The sequence below is a fragment of the Osmerus mordax genome, chromosome 14, assembly GCF_038355195.1.
Source record: "Osmerus mordax isolate fOsmMor3 chromosome 14, fOsmMor3.pri, whole genome shotgun sequence".
In the NCBI taxonomy this organism is placed as follows: Eukaryota; Metazoa; Chordata; class Actinopteri; order Osmeriformes; family Osmeridae; genus Osmerus; species Osmerus mordax.
This window is the reverse complement of record NC_090063.1, coordinates 4,281,795-4,303,130: the sequence shown is the minus strand read 5'-3', so window position 1 is coordinate 4,303,130 and position 21,336 is coordinate 4,281,795. Positions and strand designations below refer to the sequence as shown.

The following is a 21,336-nucleotide window of genomic DNA, read 5'->3' as shown; positions in this document are numbered from 1 at the left end:
CGACAAAGGGACCGGAAGGGCACAGCTCTAACAATATGGCAGTGGTTAATGCCATGGCGCGGCCTGTTAAGAATCCTCAAACTAATCTGCAGGGTGTTACAGCTGCAGTGATGGTGCATGTTGTGGATGTAGCGATGTAGCGTAGTGGATGTCGGGTGATGGGAGGTCACATGGTTGTGAATTCAGACAACCCGCTGGCACAGCTGCTCCTTCTCAGGCTGCGTCTCGTTTAGATGATCACAGCTTGCAGTTTTGGGAGAAATGTTCGGACTCATCAAAACGCAGATAAAATATGAACGCGTGTTTGTTTACTCGCTCGCTAGATGTGAATAGCAATGAGGGAAGGGCTTCTTCTCCATCGACGGTCTAATTGGTTTCGTTCTGTGACGGTCGTGAGCGTGGACTGAAGGTGTTGATAGGTTATTAAGTCTGTCGTTAGCATCTCACAAGGCAGACATTGGGTGTTTAGCAATGCTTGCTCCTATATCTCAGGAACGCTCCCTGACAAAGTGTTGTTTATCCTCTTAGATATTAGCGGCTGGGGCTTCATACATTATGCATAGACAGTCAACAGTCATTTCCTGTGTGTGGCTTCTCTGCTAATGGTAATTAGGCACATTACGCGTCGTAATGGTATTCAGATGAAAGGCGATGATGGCTTTGTGACTAGCGTGGCCTCCCACTCAGCACACAACCACGCACGCACTCTGTGACACCTCCCTCTCGATCACCAGGCACACCGCAGCTCTCTTAACTAGCTGGCTGCCTCTCCCACACGCTTGCACTCCTTCACTTCCCTCTACCTCATCTGTCTCTCTCTCTCTCTCTCTCTCTCTCTCTCTCTCTCTCTCTCTCGCTCTCTCTGTCTGTCTCTCTCTCGTTCTCTCTCTCTCTCTCTCTCTCTCTCTCTCTCTCTCTCTCTCTCTCTCTCGCTCTCTCTGTCTGTCTCTCTCTCATTCTCTCTCTCTCTCTCTCTCTGTCTCTGTCTCTCTCTCTCTCTCTCTCTCTCTCTCTCTCTGTCTCTCTCTCGCTCTTTCTCTCTCTCTGTCATTCTATTGCTGTTTCCTCTCTCTCTCTCTTGCTCCTGTGTTCCGTATTAATCCTGCTCCCTTTTATCTCACCTCTCTCCCTCCCTCACCTCTCTCATCCCTCTCACTACATCTGCACAGTTTCCGAGTATTGGCTGGCACAAACTCGGACTAGGTAGTACACAGACAAAACATTGTATTTGCCTTCATTTCTTTCCAATTATGCTCACTGAACAAGTGGTATTGCTCTGTCGCCACGGAGACACGCAGATAAATAAACAAACCGTTCGTGCTCAGGTTCCCCTGTGATTTTAGGTAGACATTTCGTTGAGACAGCCGCGTTTACACTTCGATAGACAGGCTTTATGTTCACTGTTCGATGTTACTATCAAAGGTTGCATGGCATTTGAGATTCAGTGACATTTATAGTAGCTAGACTTAATACTCACGCAAAGTAACTTCCAGTGGATTTGCCTTAGTGTAAAGAGCTCAAAACATGCATTGAGATTGTTTCCAAAAATCACGAATGATCGCACTTCATTTGTTTGCCCTCCTTAACTGTACTCCTCCATCTATCCACAGGGACCCACCGGTGAGACAGGACCCATGGGGGATCGGGGCCACCCAGGCCCCCCAGGACCCCCTGGTGAGCAGGGTCTACCTGGAGCTGCAGGGAAGGAGGGAGCCAAGGTAAGCGCCTCTCCTCTAGTCCTCTCCTTTCCAGCCCTCACCTCTCCACTCCTCTCCTCTTCTCTTCTCTCCTACAACTTTTCTTCCTCTCACTGGTCACCACCAGCCTACAGCGTAGACATATACACTCCCTTCACCTGGAGCCTCTCTGTGTTGCCCTGCAGGGTGATCCAGGTCCCGCAGGCCCAGCTGGTAAAGACGGTCCCCCCGGTCTGAGAGGCTTCCCTGGAGAGAGAGGTCTGCCCGGCCCAGTGGTGAGTGATGCTGCCTGGAAACCAAACTACACTTCCCAGCAGGCAACAGTGTCAACTGCACTGCCTTTGGCTCGCTTTACGACTTACATGGCATAGACAGAAATGTCTAACTTTCAAAAGTGAGTTTTTTCTAATATTAGTTCATTTCAGGAGCTGAAACTTAAGCAGAATCCTCCTAGTCTTTTCGACATGGGTTTTATTCAATTTGGTAATCTCACGGATCAAATCCCATCCTGAGGGGCCCTCTTCCATTCTTCCCTCATAAAAAAATGGAACTGAACAGACATCTGATTGTTATGTAACTACCATGCATCAGCATCTAATTATAGCCTCATTAGAATGCGGCGATTTCCGTCATCGCTCCATTAAGTATGTGGGATCTTCTCGCGATCGACTCTGTCTGTTGAGCGCAACTAGAGAGTTGACTTGGGACAAGGTGACGTCTCTCAGTGAGTCTCACGCTCGTCTCTTTTCCTTTCACTCAAGCACACACACACACACACATACACACACACACGTCTGCACACACGCACCCTCGCACGACTTTAGGGTCCTCGGTGGGGGTCGAAGGATATTCCCCGACTCCCAACGGGGGATGCTGGGCTTCAGAGTCCACGGTGAGGGAGAGGTGGGGGCTTTACGCCCCCCTCTCTCTCCTGAGAAGAGCTGGAGGATTGGTTGCTTTTCAAAGTCCTTCCTTCTGTCTCTCCACAGGGGGCTCATGGCTTGAAAGGAAGTGAAGGCCCCAACGGCCCACCTGGACCTGCTGTGAGTAAACATGAAGACGTACTCGCACACACACACACACACACACACACACACACACACACACACACAATGTGTCTCTCGCCCTCTCTCTCTCTCTCTCTCTCTCTCTCTGTCTCTCTCTTTCTCACTCTTAGTTTCTCACTATAGTAGCGTTAGCAACAACTTCCCATCCTATGCATTACATAACATCATTTAAGCCTGTTCATCATGTAGTAGCTGCAATTCTTACTTTGCACATTTGCCTGACATGAAGATGTTCTCCCAAGATGCTTGAAGGGGTTTCTATAGTTCTAATGTAAGGTTTGCAGTTCTAACTGACCTGGTTTTCTCGTGTTCTGCAGGGTTCTCCTGGTGAGCGTGGACCAGCCGGCCCCGCTGGACCCACTGGACTCCCCGGCCGCCCCGGACCTCAGGGACCCCCAGGCCCCTCAGGAGAGAAGGGCGGACCAGTAAGAACCAGTTCTGCATGGCTGTGAACTCAGCTACTTAAGCTTCTGGAAATGTCACTAATGTCAAGCATCACTGTTGGATTGTCGAGGGTCATTGTGACATTTTACAGCAACATTGCGGGAGTGTACAGCACCATTGTGATATATCACAGCATACTAGTGAGGTTGTGTAGTGTCGTGGTGCTATGTGTCTTTGCGTTGGTTTCAGCTCTATTACTTAAATGCTGTCGTTACGATCCACTGCTTAAATCCATGAAAGCCACCCGAATGACATTGAGATGATGTGATGACGATTTGCAGGGAGAGAAAGGACCGCAAGGCCCAGCCGGAAGAGATGGTGTCCAGGGACCTGTGGGTCTGCCCGGACCTGCTGGCCCTCTGGGACCCCCAGGGGAGGACGGAGACAAGGTGAGGCAGGCAGGGAGGGAAGCAGAGGGGGAGGGAGAGGAAGAGGGGCAGGGGGGGGTGTCGGGTACCGGGCTTCCAGCTTCTAGAGCTGGCCGTAAGAGGCCTAAGATGTGCCAGAGATATTCCGTCATATCTTTGCAAGTTGCGCGATGGCAGGCAATGCAGCATCATGAACAATATAGAAACCTCGACACGAGGAATGGAACGCACGCACACGAACAACACACAAACGTCACGGTGAACAGATCAAGGCCGGGGCGTCTCTCTCTCTCTCTCTCTCTCTCTCTTCTCTCTCTCTCTCTCTCTCTCTCTCTCTCTCTCTCTCTGCCTGACAGGCAGCGTTAGCTGGGATCGACAGGTCTTTAAGTCGTCGGGGCTGGCGGAGGGGCAGATCCTCGCTCATTCGTACGTTTCGTTCCAAGATGGAGGACGCAGCGAGAGCTGGAGGAAGTGGCAGAGGAAGAGGGGGGGCGGCGGGGGGGGGAGAGCTATTAGTATGCCGAGACGCGCATAGAAACAGATGCAGACACACACGGCCCTACCCCCCCCCCCCCCACACACACACACACACACACACACACACGCACATTCACAGAAACATTTGCGCAGAGATCAGCAGTACTTGAATCTCTTTTCCGTGGAGGAATCCCTCAGTTGGAAATGGGCTTTGGTCTTTTCCCTGGCTTCACGGTGACAGGGGCATGGGAACAAGGCAGTTTTGCCACACAGATAAAAAATGAACTCCACCTCTAGCATTTAAACAGTTATCTCCCAGGGTAGGCTCGCTACAGCTGGGACACATCCACTCCAAGTGTCTTTGTCTAAGAGCCTAACGTTCCTGGAGAGGCAGAGGAGGAGGAGGAAGAGGTGGGTGAGAGAAAGAGAGGGACGGGGGGGACGGGGGGACGTGCGAAGGGGGGTGTGGGGACTGTGTCGAGTGAGTCACTGTTCCTATTCTCGTTCACACATCCCGAGTCTGCGAAAGACGCAGGGTAACGCGTCGAGGTGCGATCCTCTGCCCAGCGCCTCTCGGAGCTGCTAATGGGTGCGAGGCCAGACCTTGGGGGTTGAGGGGGGCGGCAAGGGGGATCGCTGAGACGCTAAGACTCTCGGGCGTGACTTTTAGGAGAGCGAGGTGCCAGGTTGGTGAGGTACTCGTGAAGTCACGTCGAAGATCGCCATGTCATTGTTTGTCCCGTCTGTGGTTCTAACCTCTACAGGGAGAGATTGGAGAGCCTGGTCAGAAGGGAGGCAAAGGAGATAAAGGAGAACATGTGAGTTCAACCTTGCCTTGTATTATCTACTCTGCTCAATTATACTCTAGTCTACTCTACTCTATTCTACTCTGCTCTACTGGACTGTTACTCTAATTACTCCACATTAGTCTACCCTACTCTACTCTGCTCTACTGTACTGTTACTCTAATTACTCCACATTAGTCTACCCTACTCTACTCTACTCTACTGTACTGTTACTCTAATTACTCCACATTAGTCTACCCTACTCTACTCCATTCGTTTCCACTCTACTGTAATGTAAACTACTTATCGTGTCTGTGCAGTGCTCTGCGCTACTCTAAGATTATATTTATGTATGCAAAATGTATTGCATCCACACAGCCCACTTGCCATGTGAATTTATAGGATTTTCAAGTATCTTCATTTATAAACCTAACCCATTACTAAGTGACTTCTTGGATAACATAACCATGCTTGTACAGAACATTCCTAAGGGTGATGTGTACTCATATTCACCCTTTGCTCTCATCCTCTTCCCCAGGGTCCCCCTGGTCCTACTGGCCCACAAGGCCCGGTTGGAGCCCCTGGTCTCACTGTGAGCATCCTGTCCGGCTAATCTAGACCTTGAGGCCTTCCTGTTATGATGACGTCACTTCCTTCTACTGGTCAGTTTCAGTTGTGGACCTACTCCATATAACTCAAACATTTCTCCCCCTCCCTCCCCCCCCCCCCCCCCCCTCCCAGGGTGCTGATGGGGAGCCCGGGCCCAGAGGCCAACAGGGCCTGTTCGGACAGAAGGGAGACGAAGGATCCAGAGGGTTCCCCGGACCTTCCGGTCCAGTCGGACTACTGCAGGTCAGAACCCTTAGCCCAGCCCCCTTCGACTCTCCTGACCCTTGACCTGTGACCCCTGAAGGTACTGTATAGAGTTCCATAGTGCTGCCAGGACTGACCTGTGTTGCCTCTGCAGGGCTTGCCTGGACCCCCCGGTGAGAAAGGAGAAACAGGAGACGTCGGTCAGATGGTAAGAATTCCTTCGCACGTAATAGCCACTAACTAGAACCCCATCCACATCATTTATCGAGTTCGTACTGGATACGTTACTGTACATGGGAGCATTGTTGTCTACAATGTACTGATCCGACCCTCGTCCTTCATCTATCTTTCCCCCATCCCTGTCTCCCTCCTGATCCCCTTTCGTTCCCCCCCCCCCATCCATCTATCCCCATCCTCTGCTCTTCCCTCGCCACTTCCTCTCTCCTCGTTCTCCTCTCTTTCTCCCTCCCTTGCCACCACCCCCTTCTGCCTCTCTCTCCATTCCTCCATCCCTCTCTCCTTATCCTCTCCTTCCACCACCCACCCACCTAGGGCCCACCTGGTCCCCCTGGCCCCAGAGGCCCCTCCGGACCCCCAGGAGCTGACGGCCCCCCAGGGCCCCCCAGGAGGCAATGGAAACCCCGGCTCCGTGGGAGAGAAGGTAAGTCCCTGTTAGTCTCACCTGAAAGAGGACACAGCAAGCGCGTCTCGGAATGAAAGGCCAGAAATGTGCTTTGTTACAGTTTCCGAAAGGAATGTTTTCTGCTGACAGGCGGACGTGTTGGGTTTTTGAAAATGGGGACAAAAACACTAGAGCTTAGCACAGTCGGCAATGTCTTGTTTATCAGTGTGAATGTCTTTTCTGAGCAAAAGCAAGAGGCTCCGTTGTCATCATGAGTTTGAGAAGTTCTGCGAAAGTCGCCGCAAAGCTTTTGTTGTCATCAATATTTGATGCCGGCTATTCAGAAGACGCGTGAAACTGGAGTGACGGATTCTTTCTCTTTGGCGGGGGGACACGCACATTCAAACACACACACAAAAAGACACACACACGCGGCTAATATAACAGGAAGACTGGCTCCCTCAGCTCAGTTTTGGCAGGAGAGAGTGTGCGAATGTACAGAGTGTACTTAGGTTAACCACGCTTAAGATGCTAAGACGCTGGATGCATTATTGAAAAGCGTGTCTCTCCGCAAATCAACACGGGCGCTGCGGCCGCCCCCCCCGCCTGTTTCCTAATGAACAGCCTGACTGCTGGCAGCTCCTGGCGCCTCGGCCAGCGCACGCCCTCAGCACTTTCTCGGCCCGCCACAGCATGATTTGTTTTATCTGGTCCGGTCGATGAGCCTTCCAAGACTGCCACCACCGCCCCCCCCCCCCCCCCCCCGCCCCCCCCCCCCCGCCCCCCCCCCCCCCGCACACTCACATCAGAGCAAAGCGTCCATCTCCTCTTCAAAGAGAAGCTTACCTCGACCCCCACCTTTCCCCATGCTAATCTGACAGCGGCTGATCCTGCAGCTTTTATTGGCTGGCTGGCTGGCTGGCCGGCCGGGGTGAGGTTTGGCTTACGCACCTGCTTTGCCCCGCTGTGAGGATGAGATGCTGGCCGGCTGGATCTCAGACTCCCCTTCAACGGAGCAGATTTCTGCCCCAATGTTTTCTCACACCGAGTACAATCACCTTTAACGCTACACTACAGTACACGAGTAGACACAGCCATATCTAGCCCCTTATTACATTGAGATCAGATTAAACACTTATCCCCAGCAGGGCACAACATAGCCTGGCATGGTGATCTAAATGACATGGTGGAGGGTGACGAAGAGGAAGGGAACCTTTTCTCTCTCTCTCTCTCTCTCTCTCTCTCTCTCTCTCTCCCTCTCTCTCTCTCTCTCTCTCTCTCTCTCTCTCTCCCTCTCTCTCTCTCTCTCTCTCTCTCTCACTCTGTATCTCTCTCTCTCTCTCTCACTCTGTTTCTCTCTCTCCCTTTCTCTCTCTCTCTCTCTCGCTCTCTCTCGCTCTCTCTCTCTTTTCTCTTTCTCTCTCCTCCATCATCCCAGATAAAGGTTAGGCTAACATTCTCTGCAGGTGGAGCTGGTAAGGGACCATCAATTTATTTCCCTGTGTGGACAGTCCCAGGCTTGTGTGACAGTGAGCAACGACAGGGCCTGCGACCGGGCCAGGCCCATGAGACCACTGTCCAATCAGACTGGAGGAGAAAGAGGGGAGGGGCAGGGTTCAGAGAGAGCCCGAGGGTCAGTGGACCTCGGAGCGACTCGGAACCAGAATCGTCCGGCTCTGATGGATGAGGATCCGGGTGTCCTCTCCTCACCTGTCCCCTACTGGGTTACCGGGGGGGCGGGACAGGGACCAGGGAGGTGGAGGTGGAGGAAGTGTGAATAGGATTTGAGAGATGTTATGGTTCACTGCCTGCCTGTTCTCCGTCTAAACATTTTTCTCACGTCGCTCTCTCTCTCTCTCTCTCTCTCTCTCTCTCTCTCTCTCTCTCTCTCTCTCTCTCTCCCCCCTCCCTCCATCCCTCTACCTCTTCCCCCAGGGTGACTCAGGTGAGGCAGGAGAGCCAGGTCTGCAGGAGAACTCGGACCACCAGTGAGTCAGCAACAACATCAGCACCAAACATCCCGTCACTCTTTCTATCACCTCTATGTCTAGCACTCTATCCACCCACGCACCCACGCACGCACACACCCACACTCACTAATACACATCCATCTTTTCTCAGGGTCCAAGAGGAGAGCGAGGCGAGAAGGGAGAGGGCGGTCCCGCAGGTCTGCTGACCTCCCGGTCCCTAAAGGCCCACCTGAGACGATGGACCCCAAAGGAAGCCCTGTAAGTTCGGACGCGGTTCCGTGAAGGGAAAACAAAGAACAGTCAATGCTATCTCCGGCTGAGACTTGACAGTAACTGACTACGTCTCTGCAACAGTGCCTCAATCATGGCTTGTTGTCCGTAAACCCTGTCTCACCTAAACCTTTTTTCTGCGAGACTGGGTCTAATTATGTTCACACACCGTGAAAACCGAGGACAAAATCATTTCACATTTCGCTGGAGTAAATAATTAATGGCTCGTGTCAGTGAGCACATACAGGATAGTAGGGTTTCTTTATGGAGTAACTAACCATCTGTACTCGACAAGACATCCCATAATAAGTCTTTGTATTGATTCGCAGGGACCCAGTGGTTTCCCTGGTGATCCCGGCCCCCCCCTGGTGAGACCGGTCAGGCTGTAAGTATTCCGACTTAACGGTGCTTTGATGTACTGCGCTGGTACAAATCGATGAAGGGAATATACATTAAGTGTCAGAGCTTACAGTACGTTTGTCCTTGTCCCCAACAGGGTTTGGATGGGCCCCCCGGTGACAAGGGAGACGACGGAGAGGCTGGTCAAGCTGTGAGTGTCACCACGCGGATGTCACACCGACACACACACACACACAGAACGCACGCACACACACACACAGGCACCCCGGCACACTCTCCACTCGCACGGGTATTCGCGCGCACTTATGCCGACGCTAGGGCGCGTTAGCCACGTTGACTGTGGTGATATGTTTCGGGGGTGTGCTGCTGTCACTGAATCCTGTGTTTCTCCTCATCCAGGGTTCACCTGGGCCCACAGGGGAGTCTGGACCTTCAGGCCCACCTGGAAAGAGAGTAGGTGTCTCTCCTCTCTCCTCGTCTCATCCCTCTCTTCCTGTTGTGGGTCCCCTACTGAGAAACCCACCAGTTCTTTCGTTCTCTTTTTCTTCCTCAGTTTTTTGTGTGTTTTTTTATTTGTCTAATGATTTTTTCCTCTTCTCTGACCAGGGACCTCCCGGAGTCACTGGACCCGAGGGCAGGCAGGGAGAGAAAGGCACAAAGGTACAAGCCAATCACAAGCCACCTTGCCGCCATCACCGGCGGAAATCACTCGAGATAGCCATCTTATCAGACTGTCTTCAATAGGGTGTGATTACGCGGTATAATTATGTGGTATAATTGATTTGATTAAGATGTAATTTCCATTCAAAGCTCTAAATAAATTTTTCTAAATCGGGCAGAGACAGTCAGATTAGTCATGGCTTTAAAACCCCTTTGATCACAAAATACTGTGGTGAATATCTCTAATCCGACTGTCTGGTTCTGCTCTGCAGGGAGAATCTGGACTGGAAGGTCCACCTGGAAAGACAGGTCCAGTTGGCCCCCAGGGGGCTCCTGGAAAGCCTGGTACGGAAGGCCTGAGAGGGATCCCTGGTCCAGTGGTGAGTACTAAACGACTTTGAAGTTCTGTTTGGTTCTGGCTTGAACCGTTTTCCCAAATAAAACAGTCCACTGAAAACAGGAGCATGCAAGCATTGCAGTGGTCAGTGGGGTCACTGCCATATTTATGGATTACACAACTCCAGAGAGATTTGAGAAACCGCAATGGCTAATACTGTAACTGGCTACGCGACTCTAGACATGTTCCCAGTGTCTGACTGTGTCTGTGCTGTTTTGTCCAGGGAGAACAAGGACTGCCTGGTTCCCCTGGCCCAGACGGACCTCCAGGACCTATGGTAAATAGAGATTACCCTTAATCCCTGACCCCGGCTGAAGTTCAAGGCTGCACATGACATCTCAGGTCATGCACGGAAAACATGTCTCTAACCTTCTTTATGCCTCTATCAATGCTCCCCTCTACCCCCTTTGTCTCTGTCCTCCTTTGCCCTTCTTTCAACCTCTCCCCTTCTCCCCTTCCCCCTCGCAGGGTCCTCCAGGTTTACCTGGTCTCAAGGGAGACTCTGGAATCAAGGGGGAAAAGGTGAGTCAGCACTTTCTCAGCCACGCCAACCTGTCGATCGGAATCTCCGTGCTGTAGATATGCATGTCCGTCTAGTCATACATACTCAATTGCATTTGTACACGCTCACGTACACACCCACACACACACACACACACACACACATACACACACACACTCACACACACACATGTTGTAGCAGGTACTTTATTAGTCCCCAAGGAGAACTTGTGGCCTATTTACAATTCATACACTCGCATACTGTACACAAACGCACACACACACACTCATATTACAACTCAAGCAGTGGTGCACAACACTGCACTTGTTCCAGTCAATAACTATGACTAACTGCTCTGTCCAACCAATTAATCATATGAGCAGAATGGACCAGGGAGCACCAAATCTTTACTCTAATGATACAAATGAATGTGTGATAAAAGGTATTGAACATATTTGCGGTGGTTTCTCTGTCTCTCTTCCTTCCTCCTGCGACTACTGTTAATATACTATCCATCTCTCTCTCTCTCTCTCTCTCTCTCTCTCTCTCTCTCTCTCTCTCTCTCTCTCTCTCTCTCTCTCTCTCTCTCTCTCTCTCCCTCTCCCCAGGGTCATCCTGGTCTCATCGGTCTCATCGGCCCCCCAGGCGAGCAGGGAGAGAAGGGAGACAGGGGCCTGCCTGGCCCCCAGGGAACAGGGGGTCTCAAGGGAGACAATGTGAGTCCAGTCACCCCATCCCCACCACCACCTCCTCCACCGCCATGTACTCCCTGTAACTAGCTGATATCAGTTGCTAGTCTAGCCATTAGTCTCGTTCCAAATGCTAAACTCCCTCATTCGGACATGTCTCCATCTCTCTGTCCTCTCCTCCCCAGGGTATTGCGGGTCCCTCAGGACCCATCGGTCCCCTCGGGCCTCCAGGTTTACCGGTAAGACAAGTGTCCCACCAACTGTCCCCAACCCACCACCCTACCTCTTACATCCCCCCTCCCCCACCAGCCCCGTCACCCCCCTGATGTTGTGCTCTCTGTCTTTCTGTTTCCAGGGCCCCCCTGGTCCCAAAGGTGCTAAAGGATCATCGGTAGGTGCTCCTCAAAAACCAACCTGTGTGTGCTCTGTGCTCTGTGTGTGTGTGTGTGTGTGTGTATAACACTGTCCCGTGTTCCGTCTCTCCAGGGTCAGACCGGTCCTAAGGGAGAGACTGGTGTTCCCGGGCCTCCTGGCCTTCCTGTAAGCTCGCTCCTTCAATCCTGCTTGTCCGATTTCCCTCCATACCGCGATGCGACACCTCTGTTCAATTCCTCCATGCCTCCCCCTCCCGCCTCCTTCCCTCTCCCCCCCAATCCAGGGTCCCCCCGGCGACGTCATCCACCCGCTGCCCATGCAGGCCAACCCCAAGAGGAGCCGCAGGAACATCGACGCCAGCCAGGTGATGGACGAGGCGGCGGCGGCGGACGCCAACTACAAGGACTACGACGACGGCATGGAGGAGATCTTCGGCTCGCTCAACTCCCTCAAGCTGGAGATCGAGCAGATGAAGCACCCGCTGGGCACCCAGGCCAACCCGGCCCGCACCTGCAAGGACCTGCAGCTCTGCCACCCCGACTTCCCCGATGGTGGGCGTCCTGTCTGGGCACGCGCAGTGTCGATGACAGCCTGACTGGATGGATGGAGCGCAGCATGCCACTTTCGAACTGTGTTTGCCTTCCTGCCCCCTGAGGGAAGAAGGCCGACGGAATGTGTCTAATTGGTCCCCCTTTCTCTCTCCGTCTCCCCCGCTGTCCCGTTTCCCCTCCCCCAATCTTTCACCCTCGCTCGTTCTATCCCTCCCTCTCCTTCGCTCTCCCTCTCCCTTTCCCTCTCGTTCACTCTCCTTGTCTATATCTCTGTCCCCTCTCGCTCTCCCTCTCTTTCTCTCGCGTTCCCGCTCTCCTCCGTTTCTCTCTCCCTCCCCCCCCCCCCCTCTCTCTCTCTCTCAATCCAGGTGAGTACTGGATTGATCCTAACCAGGGATGCTCCAGGGACTCCTTCAAGGTCCACTGCAACTTCACAGCGGGAGGAGAGAGCTGTATCTACCCTGATAAGAAGTCAGAAGGGGTGAGTCTTATCTTCCTTTATGCTCTCTCTCTCTCTCTCTCTTTCTCTCACTCTGGTTGTTTGGTAGAAGGGGATATATTTATAGTTAGTGGAATAGAGCATTTCTGGCCGGTGAGGGGGGGAGGGGGAGGGGGGAGGGGGGGAGGAGAGTCGTCAGTACTGTACTTGGTCCTCTGAACTCGACCGACAGCAGAGTAGCCCAGACTGCGTGCTGCTGACAAAGTGATTGGAACTGCGTCTCCTCCTCGACTGTCAGGCGTGCAAACCACTACTGCGCCTCTCCCGGCGGACCCCCTGGGGGTCTCGTCCACTCCTCGCGCAGGTCTGGCGGGCAGCGTAGCCCCCACCACGCCAGTGGGATTTGGGGGATTGAGGCAGACACCCAGGGGATCTGCCAGTCCCCTAGAGGGCAGCAGGCCCCATCAGAGACACGTCCAGATTCACTAACAGTGTCGACAGTGTTCGTGTCTGTGGCTGTCACAGTCAGTGTGTAGAGATTACGGTCTTCCTCTTGCATAGACACACAGCTGACCACCAGCTAAGTTCGAGAGGAGAGCGGAAAAGGAGAGGAGAGCAGAGAAGAGGAGAGGAGAGTGTAAAGGAGAGGAGGGGAGAGGGATGGAGATGAGAGGAGAGCAGAGGAGAGGAGAGCGTAAACGAAAGGAGGGGAGATAGGGATGGAGATGAGAGGAGAGCAGAGAAGAGGAGAGGAGAGTGTAAAGGAGAGGAGGGGAGAGGGATGGAGATGAGAGTAGAGCAGAGCAGAGGGGGGGCCAGGGGTGGGTAGAACAGCAGACAGCTTGTCTGTGTTAGGTGGGGAGTTCTGTAATGCCACAGTGCTACAAAGGTTTTAACGATCCACTCTCTAGCCCAGAGGAGCGGACGTTTGCTTAAGCCTGGAATAATGAAGCCGCCTTTACATAGCCTGGGACTTGACCGCTTCGTGCGGTCTGCTCTCATTTGTGGGTAAAAATGGAGGTGAACACGATTTATTCTCTTTCCCTTTTCTGTACAGTGAAAGGCTCAGACTCTCTCTCTCCTTCTCTCGGTCGTTCTCAGTCTCCCTCTCTCCCTTTGCTCTGTTTCTCTCGGCCTCTCTTTGCTTTTCTCAATTCTTTTCACACTTTCCTTCACTCTACCCCACTGGAGCACCCTGCTGCTCTCTCTCTCTCTCTCTCTCTCTCTCTCTCTCTCTCTCTCTCTCTCTCTCTCTCTCTCTCTCTCTCTCACACACTCCCTCTCCTTCTATCTGGCTCCCTCTGTGCCGGAGCATCCGAAGGTGACTTTCAAGGCAGCGTGTGTCTAATGTATGCCTTCTCACACACACCGCCCTGTAGTCGCCTGTCGAACATTCATTAACGTGCGAGGGCCCTGACGACAGGCCCTCGTCGGGACTCATCTACCAGATGAAAGGGCCGTCCTCTCAGTCATAAGTCCATTACAGCCATGCCCCGCTGCCCCGCGGAGCACCAACACATCCCTAAAAGAGAGACATCCTGTCAGGGCTGGTTCGAAACGGCTGTTGCTCGTAGTAACAGGGGGGGGGGGGGGGGCTGGCCTACTTAAGGATTGTTTACTCATATTCGATTGGTAATTAGCCACCAGACAGCGTTTGTACAAACTGCCATATTTGTCTCGCCGGGGTCTTTCAGCATTCTGCATTCCCGCTCTGTGCGGTGTCTGCTTTCACAGGTTTGGCAGCAGACTCTGCAACACAGACAGCGATGGAGGGATGATGGGAGGAATAGTGAGAGGGAGGGGGCGGGCAGGCGGGCGGGTGGGAGGGAGGGATAAAACCCTCTATTTATTTTACAGGGCTGTTACTTTAACACTCATTCTCTGTCCTCCGTCCTCCTGCTGTCTCCCGTGGGGCTCCGTACCCCAGGCTAGGCTCACGTCTTGGGGCAAGGAGATTCCCGGCTCCTGGTTCAGTGAATTCAAACGTGGTAAACTGGTAAGCCTCACTCCCCTCTTCCCCTCATCCCTTTCCCTTCCCTGAACGCCATGTTCATATTTTACAGAGCAAAATGGCAAAATGGCCCAAAGACAGCCCGGGCACTTGGTATAGTCGCTACAAGCGAGGTTCTCTGGTAAGTGGCCCCCTGGCCCCAGGTTCCAGAGGCCCAGCTCAGGCTGGGTCACCTCTGGCGCCTGAGGCTCTGCATGGTTTCTGGTCTCTGGTACGGGGTCCTCCCGTATCTCTGGCACCTGGCTTGTGGTTGTGTGCGGTGCATGGTCTAGCCTGAGCTCGGCTCATCCCTCAGAACGACGGCAGCAGCAGGTGAGGGGCTCTTACACTGAGGGGAGGTGGGGGGGTGGGGGGAGCAGTAGGGTACACAGGCACGGTATTTACCATGGTGAACGTCAGCTTGCAAAACAACATCGTAATTTGGAATGAGAAATGAGTCCAAAAAAGACAAGAAAGAAAGAAGGAAAGTGTTACCATGGGAAACAGTGACTGTAGACACACCTGCTCCACTTACCTTCCTGCCTGTTCAGTTAAGGAGCATCACCTAGAAGTGACTGAGTGCTGCGTTACGCTGGCAAGCAGGAAATAACCTCAGAAATTCGGAAGCTCTATCAAACAACGCGTTGACAAACGCAAACAAAAGACGAAAGGACGAGAGCACTGGATGCCGTCATCCCAGGAAGCTGCCACCGACCGTTTTCCTCAGGGGACGATGAGCAGGCGCTGTTGTCGATCTCGACACTTCCATCCTGCCTGTTCCTCTCGACTCCGGTGTCTCTCAATCACCCTCTGTGCTCTCAGGTGTGGCGTTGACAGATGGAACTGCTGCTTTGTAGTCACCCCGAGCTTACCAGCCTAAAGTCACTCAGTCACCTCCCAGGGGCTTCTGGGTAGTCAGCCACTGTTGACATGCGGCTGTGATAAAGAGGTAACGTTTCCATGGCTATGTGGGGCTGGTTCCACACACTGGGGTGGGGCGGGGAGAGGGGGGGGGGGGGGGGGAGAGGGGGGGGGGGGGGGGAGACGGGAGCAGGAGAGGGGGGCAGCTCCAGATCCTGTGGGACTGGAGGAGAGCTGTCTCCCATGTAGAGCCACCTGTTGAGACCAGACTCTCAGACAGGACATGATGGACTGAGGTTAAACCACTCCCACGCTCAAGTTATCACTAATTCAAATAGACCTTTAGGTCGCTGATTCCGAATAGATTATTGGACCTGTCCATCATGGTCTCGTTTGAGAGTTTGCAGAAGTGTGTGTTGTGTGTGTGTGTGTGTGTGTGTGTATGTGTGTGTATCCGTGTGTATAGGTACCTTGTCTACACATAGTTATTGCGTGTCAATATCTGCACGTGTGTGTGCGTGACAGAGAGGATGATTTACCACACACGCACACGCACCATCAGTCGGGGTGGCTCCCTGCTCCCCCTGCATGGCATGGGCGTGGCATGTGCTTTGCTCCGGTCAGTCGTGTGTGTCTGAGAGAAGAAGAAGAGATCACGGCGGGGCCTGGCGACGGAACACCGCCGGTTGGTATGGAAACGGTGACATCACACCTAAGACGGATGTTCTCAAATGTCAGCGGGCTGCCGACCTGGCCATCCATCACCGTTAGTAACGAGGAGAGTCAGCACAGTGGAACAGAACACATCTTGGTTTTGAACTCCAGTGAAGCGGATCAGGCTCTATGTCTGCTCGTTGCCAAGCCGATTAGCAATGACAAACGACCGGACAAATAATTTGATTTTGCAATTTTTTTTCCTCATGATTAAATCACATTGCACAACTTTTCATGTCATAATAATAGATGCCTAGTCATTCAATTACACTGAGCATTCCCTTCAAGAGTTAATCGTCACAAGACCAATCCCACATTTCTACACTGCGTGTGTATGACCCCCAGAGCATCAAATCAGATTAGACCACCATCCTTATTTTTCCCAGTGTCTGACATCCCATAGCCCTTTAGGAAAACCCTGAACTTTTGTCCTTTTTTGATCTGTCACCCAATGTGCAATACAATTTCAAGGGACTAGCAACTCTCAAGCATTGTAAGCCCATCTTTAAGGCCTGTCTAAAGGCCCCTGCTTGTGGAGTTCCCGGGCTGAGGGATAGAGCCCACACTGCTACCTCAGTCTCCTGGAGATCTGCAGCAGAGCTCTGCCAGCTGCTCCCAAGGCCTAGAGGAGTTACAAGTCACAGATCCAGACAGACTGAGCCCTCATAGAAGCCTTTCCACCTCACTGGACCTCAGAGCCTAGGACTAGGAAGCTGTCAGCCCAGATACAGGACGCCATTCTGGGGGAAGAGGGTCTACTTGAAGCCCTCTCTGGTATATCTGTCTTATTTGTGGCCAGACCAGCGGGGAGTGGTGTCCCACTTACATAGCCCTGCTAAGAATTATGGGTAATGAAGTGCGACATGCTCCCCCTGGAGACCGTCACACACACAGTGCCCACGTAGACACACAGCGCACACACACAAAGCACACGCACACGGGGAATCGTGATGAACGACACGACAACAGCACGCAGGGCTGCAAACGCACTTGTGAACAATATCCCATAACTTATTCCGAAGTGAAGGAGAGAGACGAGGGCGTGTGAGTGACGCCCAAATCACATCGCTGCATCTTCACTTGGAAGCACGAGTCGTTAAAGACTGCTGTGTGTGCGTGCGCGCGTGCGCGCGCGGTAGCTGTTATCTCAACCACACACTCGAGAAAGGAAGGCTTCCTCACACTCCTAAGAGACACACAAACACAGGCAGGTGCGAGGAAGACGTTTAAAAGTTGGTCTATGTTTGTGCTGTGGCGGGAGCTGTACGTGCTGAATCGTCTCCAGTCCTAGACACCCTCCCTTTTTGTTCCCTACGTGTGTGCGTGCGTTTAGCTGTCGTATGCGGATGCAGAGGGCAACCCTATCGGAGTGGTCCAGATGACCTTCCTCAGGTTGCTGAGTGCGGCGGCCCGACAGAACGTGACCTACAACTGCTACCAGTCCGTGGCCTGGCACGACCAGGACCAGGACTCGTACGACAAAGCGATCCGCTTCCTGGGCTCCAACGATGAGGAGATGTCATACGACAACAATCCCTTCATCCGAGCCGTGGTGGATGGCTGTGCGGTGAGTACAACCGTGAGGGGAGCGAGGTGTTGTGTGTGTGTGTGTGTGTGTGCCTATACAGAGACGGAGGAACGTTGGAGACTAGAATTGTGTGCGTTTTCGAAAACCTGCATCCTTGTAACATTGATTTGAGCCTTTCGTCTGAGGTCCTGGTGTATGTTTTGTACACGGCACGGCGTAAAGGTAGATGAGATCTTTGCCATTATTCAATGGCCCTCATGGCTCACACGGTTCCCCTCTCTCTCTCTCTCTCTCTCTCTCTCTCTCTCTCTCTCCCCCCTCTACAGTTGAAAAAGGGTTATGAAAAGACAGTTCTTGAGATCAACACACCCAAGGTGGAGCAGGTGCCAGTTGTTGACATTATGTTCAACGATTTCGGTGGAGCCGCACAGAAGTTTGGATTCGAAGTGGGCCCTGTTTGTTTCCTCGGCTAAGACTGTTAAGTGAACTTTTGGAGAGCAAAAAAAAAAAAAAAAATGTTTTTGTTTTCTCAGAAACAAAATACATGCAATGAATCGGACACTTTCTATTTGTAAAATCATTCTGTTTCCAAAAAGCAACAAGTATGAGTAAAACACTTTCTAAACAAGAATACAATATAATTCTACAGGAATTGATAAGAATAATACAAAAACAGCAACCTTGTAACCTCAATGTGCCTTCTCCATCACATGCAAGTTTTGAAACTGGATAGATCAGATACTATCAAGCCCCTTTGACTCCTGCCCTCTAATCCTAATCCGTGACCTCTGCCAATCTCCAGCGCACTTGACGCAGACACAGGTCTGCTGTCCCACACACCCAAGGCCTTCTCTGAAACCGGACTCGTTTCAGTGGGTTGGAATATTTGCAGTGGAGCACCATCTGATTTGGCTCTTGGTTTTCTTTATGTTTGGATCTCTGTTTTTTCTCCTCTCCCTCCTTTCTTCACTTTATTCATTGGTTCGCCCGTTCATTTTGGAATCACTTTGTTTTGTGCATAATTGTCTCCCCATTCTCTTGAATGGAGCTTATATATATAAATATATATAAATATTTTTTGTATGTTTGTAAGTACGTTCTGTATATTTTTCCTGGTAATGTTTTATTGATTCTGGCTTCAAAACGTGCATGTGACCTTCTCAACTGTGAGGCAGGAGACGACGGGCATTGGAAATCAGTCAAATTACACAAGAAGAAGAAGACGTTTGACTTGTAAATTGAACAAAAAACAAAAAGGAACAAATTCGATGGGGAGAGCTGTCTTGTTGCAGGTGTGGAGCACACCTTGTTGTAATTTAAGAACAAAAGAATGAAATAACAATAAAAGACAGAAACAAGCTCTGTTCTATGTGAGAGTTGATTTGCATAAAAAAACTAAACATTCCTCCTTTTTTTATCTTATAAAATGCCTGTTTTGGTGGCAGTTGGAGATTTAGTAACTTAATAAACAGCTTCTATCATATTTGTTTTGCTAGTACTTTCCTATTTTTTCTCTTTCAAACTATATATGCAACGGGAGTCGACATCACAACGTGAAAAACAAAGAAATTTAAACTAAGGTGCTATTTTTTTTCTTCTCTCCTCCTGTGGTGCTATGTGTTTTTCTAGTGTTTGTTATTTCTATGACAGTAGTATGATTTCCATCTTCATCCATCACCATGGTTACCCCGGCCCCAACTCCCCTGTAGCCATGACCTTTGACCCTGGAAGATCTTTGCTACATCCTTATTTATGTTCAGGGGTCTTTTAATGCATGCCGTGTCCCGTTTATAGCCCAGTACATTGTTTCTTTATATTCCTTCCAGCAAGGCCCAAGACGTGTCTGAACTTACAGCAATTCCCAGCATGTGCTGATGGAGATATGAGATTGTAGTCGGTTGTTGAATGTGATGCTTATCAATCCACTCGAACTGTAGATGTCTGTAAAAAAAACACACAAAGGAATGGTACTGCAGTGTGTTTGCATATCATAGCGTTTAACACAATACATCGTGTGAACGGATCTTTTGTGGTATTTTTGTGCCATGGTCATCTTTATGGAGTTTGTTCACAAGAGGCAATAGGCCCGTTTCTGCTTATCCAAAGGTCTTGGACACTTAACTCTCCTTCAACCAAAGTTTATTTCCTCATAGAAATGTTCTTTATCCCTTGAAAGAAACTGAAAACCCCGATGAATTGTATTGGTTAAATCCACTATTGAGACATTCTGTGTTCTTAGGTAAAATAGTAAAAAGTTAAATATATATTTTAATGATAGATTGTTCACCCGCTGGAAGAGAAGCCAGATTAAAAGCTTTTTGTAATTGTTTGGGTCTTCTGATTTATCTGTTAGTTTATTCTCTTTTTGCGCCTTGTTATTCCCTTTGTACAAACTATGCACTCTTTATGCTTTTGACCACTACAGCATCTACCACAGATCTTTACTGTCCTCTTTAAGTAGCTTGATATACGTTTCTTTTTTTACATATAGATATGTGACTTGAACCATTTCTGTTAAGGTGACTCCAAAAACACTTGTAGATCTTTGGTTTTTATGTTCAGTTGTGATGCAGCACGCCAAATTTAACACTTCACTCTCAATAAAAGGACAACACATTATTGTAAATTTTCAGAACCAGCAGTGACGCTGCCAATAAAGTTTTTGTTTTGTTTTTGTTTTGTTGTTTTACGTTTGTCTGTTGTTTGTTGTCTTGTCAAACCTGTGTAAGAGAGGATAGAAGATATATTTGGTTTTTATGTCAATAAATTCAAGTTTACTGTGGCCACCCACTCTTGTATGTCTTTTGAAGCATTAAAACCTATCTGTATGCATGAAATTGTAAAGTTTTTTTCTCTTGTTATACTTAAAAATGACATGATCTCCAATCCACGTTTCTATTACAAAAAACAATACATTTTTGATTGCTAAGAATGATACAAACGGTCATGTCCATAATTGTGAAATGGAGAGAGAATGGTGATATTGTAACTCTCTGCCAAAATGTTCGTTTTAAGAATATTTATTGTATTATTTAAAAATAAATATTAATTGATACCATAGTGTAAGTGAGAGGCCCACTCTTTCTCTCGGAAAGCAAAAATGTAACTGTTAAATGGTTTAATCAGTCAATACAGTATGACACTTTTTATAAGAATAGCTCATCCTGCAAATGGTCTGGGATGGTCACACCAAACTCTTAAATGAATTAATCTCGTGTTCATGAAACTCCACTGGAATAATATAGAACAAACTATTTTCAATTCTCCTCACCAATACTGGAACATCTCTCGAGGGTCAAAGATCGTACCCACTCTGGTACAAGGCTCCGCCTCGCAAAAACACGTTTGCTGTGTATCTCAGAATAACGTGTGGATGGTCGCCAATTTGGTCGTCGGAAATGTCCTTGTGAGGAGGTGTAACGTACTGTGACTCACTTAAGGTTTAAACTCTTCACCAGCCTCCCCCAAGAAGAAGAATCTGTGTTGTTGGCTGGACCAAAACAACCCCTCATTAAAATGAATGTACACATTCACACAGAGTTAGCACAGACAGCCTGGTAAATCATGTGAAAATGTGTTGCTGAATGAATATTTCATGTCATCTTTACAGTGGTAATGTACCCATGTTTTTGCGCGTGTGCATGTTTATGAGTGGGTGTGTGGGTGTGAATCGAAACAGCAGGTTAACACGCAGCCTCTCATCTCTGTGCAGCCCATTCTTGCAATTATCGTTACTGAGAATCCAGGGCTTGTTGTA

General features: G+C 50.4%; 1 protein-coding gene across 1 annotated transcript in view; it reads left to right on the top strand.

The window, feature by feature from the left end:
* The window catches only part of col5a1 (procollagen, type V, alpha 1), a 43,812-nt gene extending 23,396 nt beyond the window's left edge, over positions 1–20,416 (top strand). The window contains 32 exon segments of the mRNA XM_067250212.1: positions 1,611–1,718; positions 1,883–1,972; positions 2,687–2,740; positions 3,082–3,189; positions 3,490–3,597; positions 4,818–4,871; positions 5,377–5,430; positions 5,580–5,683; positions 5,802–5,859; positions 6,204–6,260; positions 6,262–6,312; positions 8,209–8,239; positions 8,242–8,261; positions 8,395–8,440; positions 8,443–8,501; positions 8,843–8,872; positions 8,875–8,898; positions 9,010–9,063; positions 9,273–9,326; positions 9,480–9,533; positions 9,806–9,913; positions 10,154–10,207; positions 10,399–10,452; positions 11,041–11,148; positions 11,307–11,360; positions 11,477–11,512; positions 11,608–11,661; positions 11,780–12,047; positions 12,416–12,528; positions 14,414–14,482; positions 17,385–17,618; positions 17,906–20,416. Coding sequence (XP_067106313.1) covers positions 1,611–1,718; positions 1,883–1,972; positions 2,687–2,740; positions 3,082–3,189; positions 3,490–3,597; positions 4,818–4,871; positions 5,377–5,430; positions 5,580–5,683; positions 5,802–5,859; positions 6,204–6,260; positions 6,262–6,312; positions 8,209–8,239; positions 8,242–8,261; positions 8,395–8,440; positions 8,443–8,501; positions 8,843–8,872; positions 8,875–8,898; positions 9,010–9,063; positions 9,273–9,326; positions 9,480–9,533; positions 9,806–9,913; positions 10,154–10,207; positions 10,399–10,452; positions 11,041–11,148; positions 11,307–11,360; positions 11,477–11,512; positions 11,608–11,661; positions 11,780–12,047; positions 12,416–12,528; positions 14,414–14,482; positions 17,385–17,618; positions 17,906–18,052 — 2,517 coding nt within the window. The 3' untranslated portion in view covers positions 18,053–20,416.
* Positions 20,417–21,336: the final 920 nt, after the last annotated feature.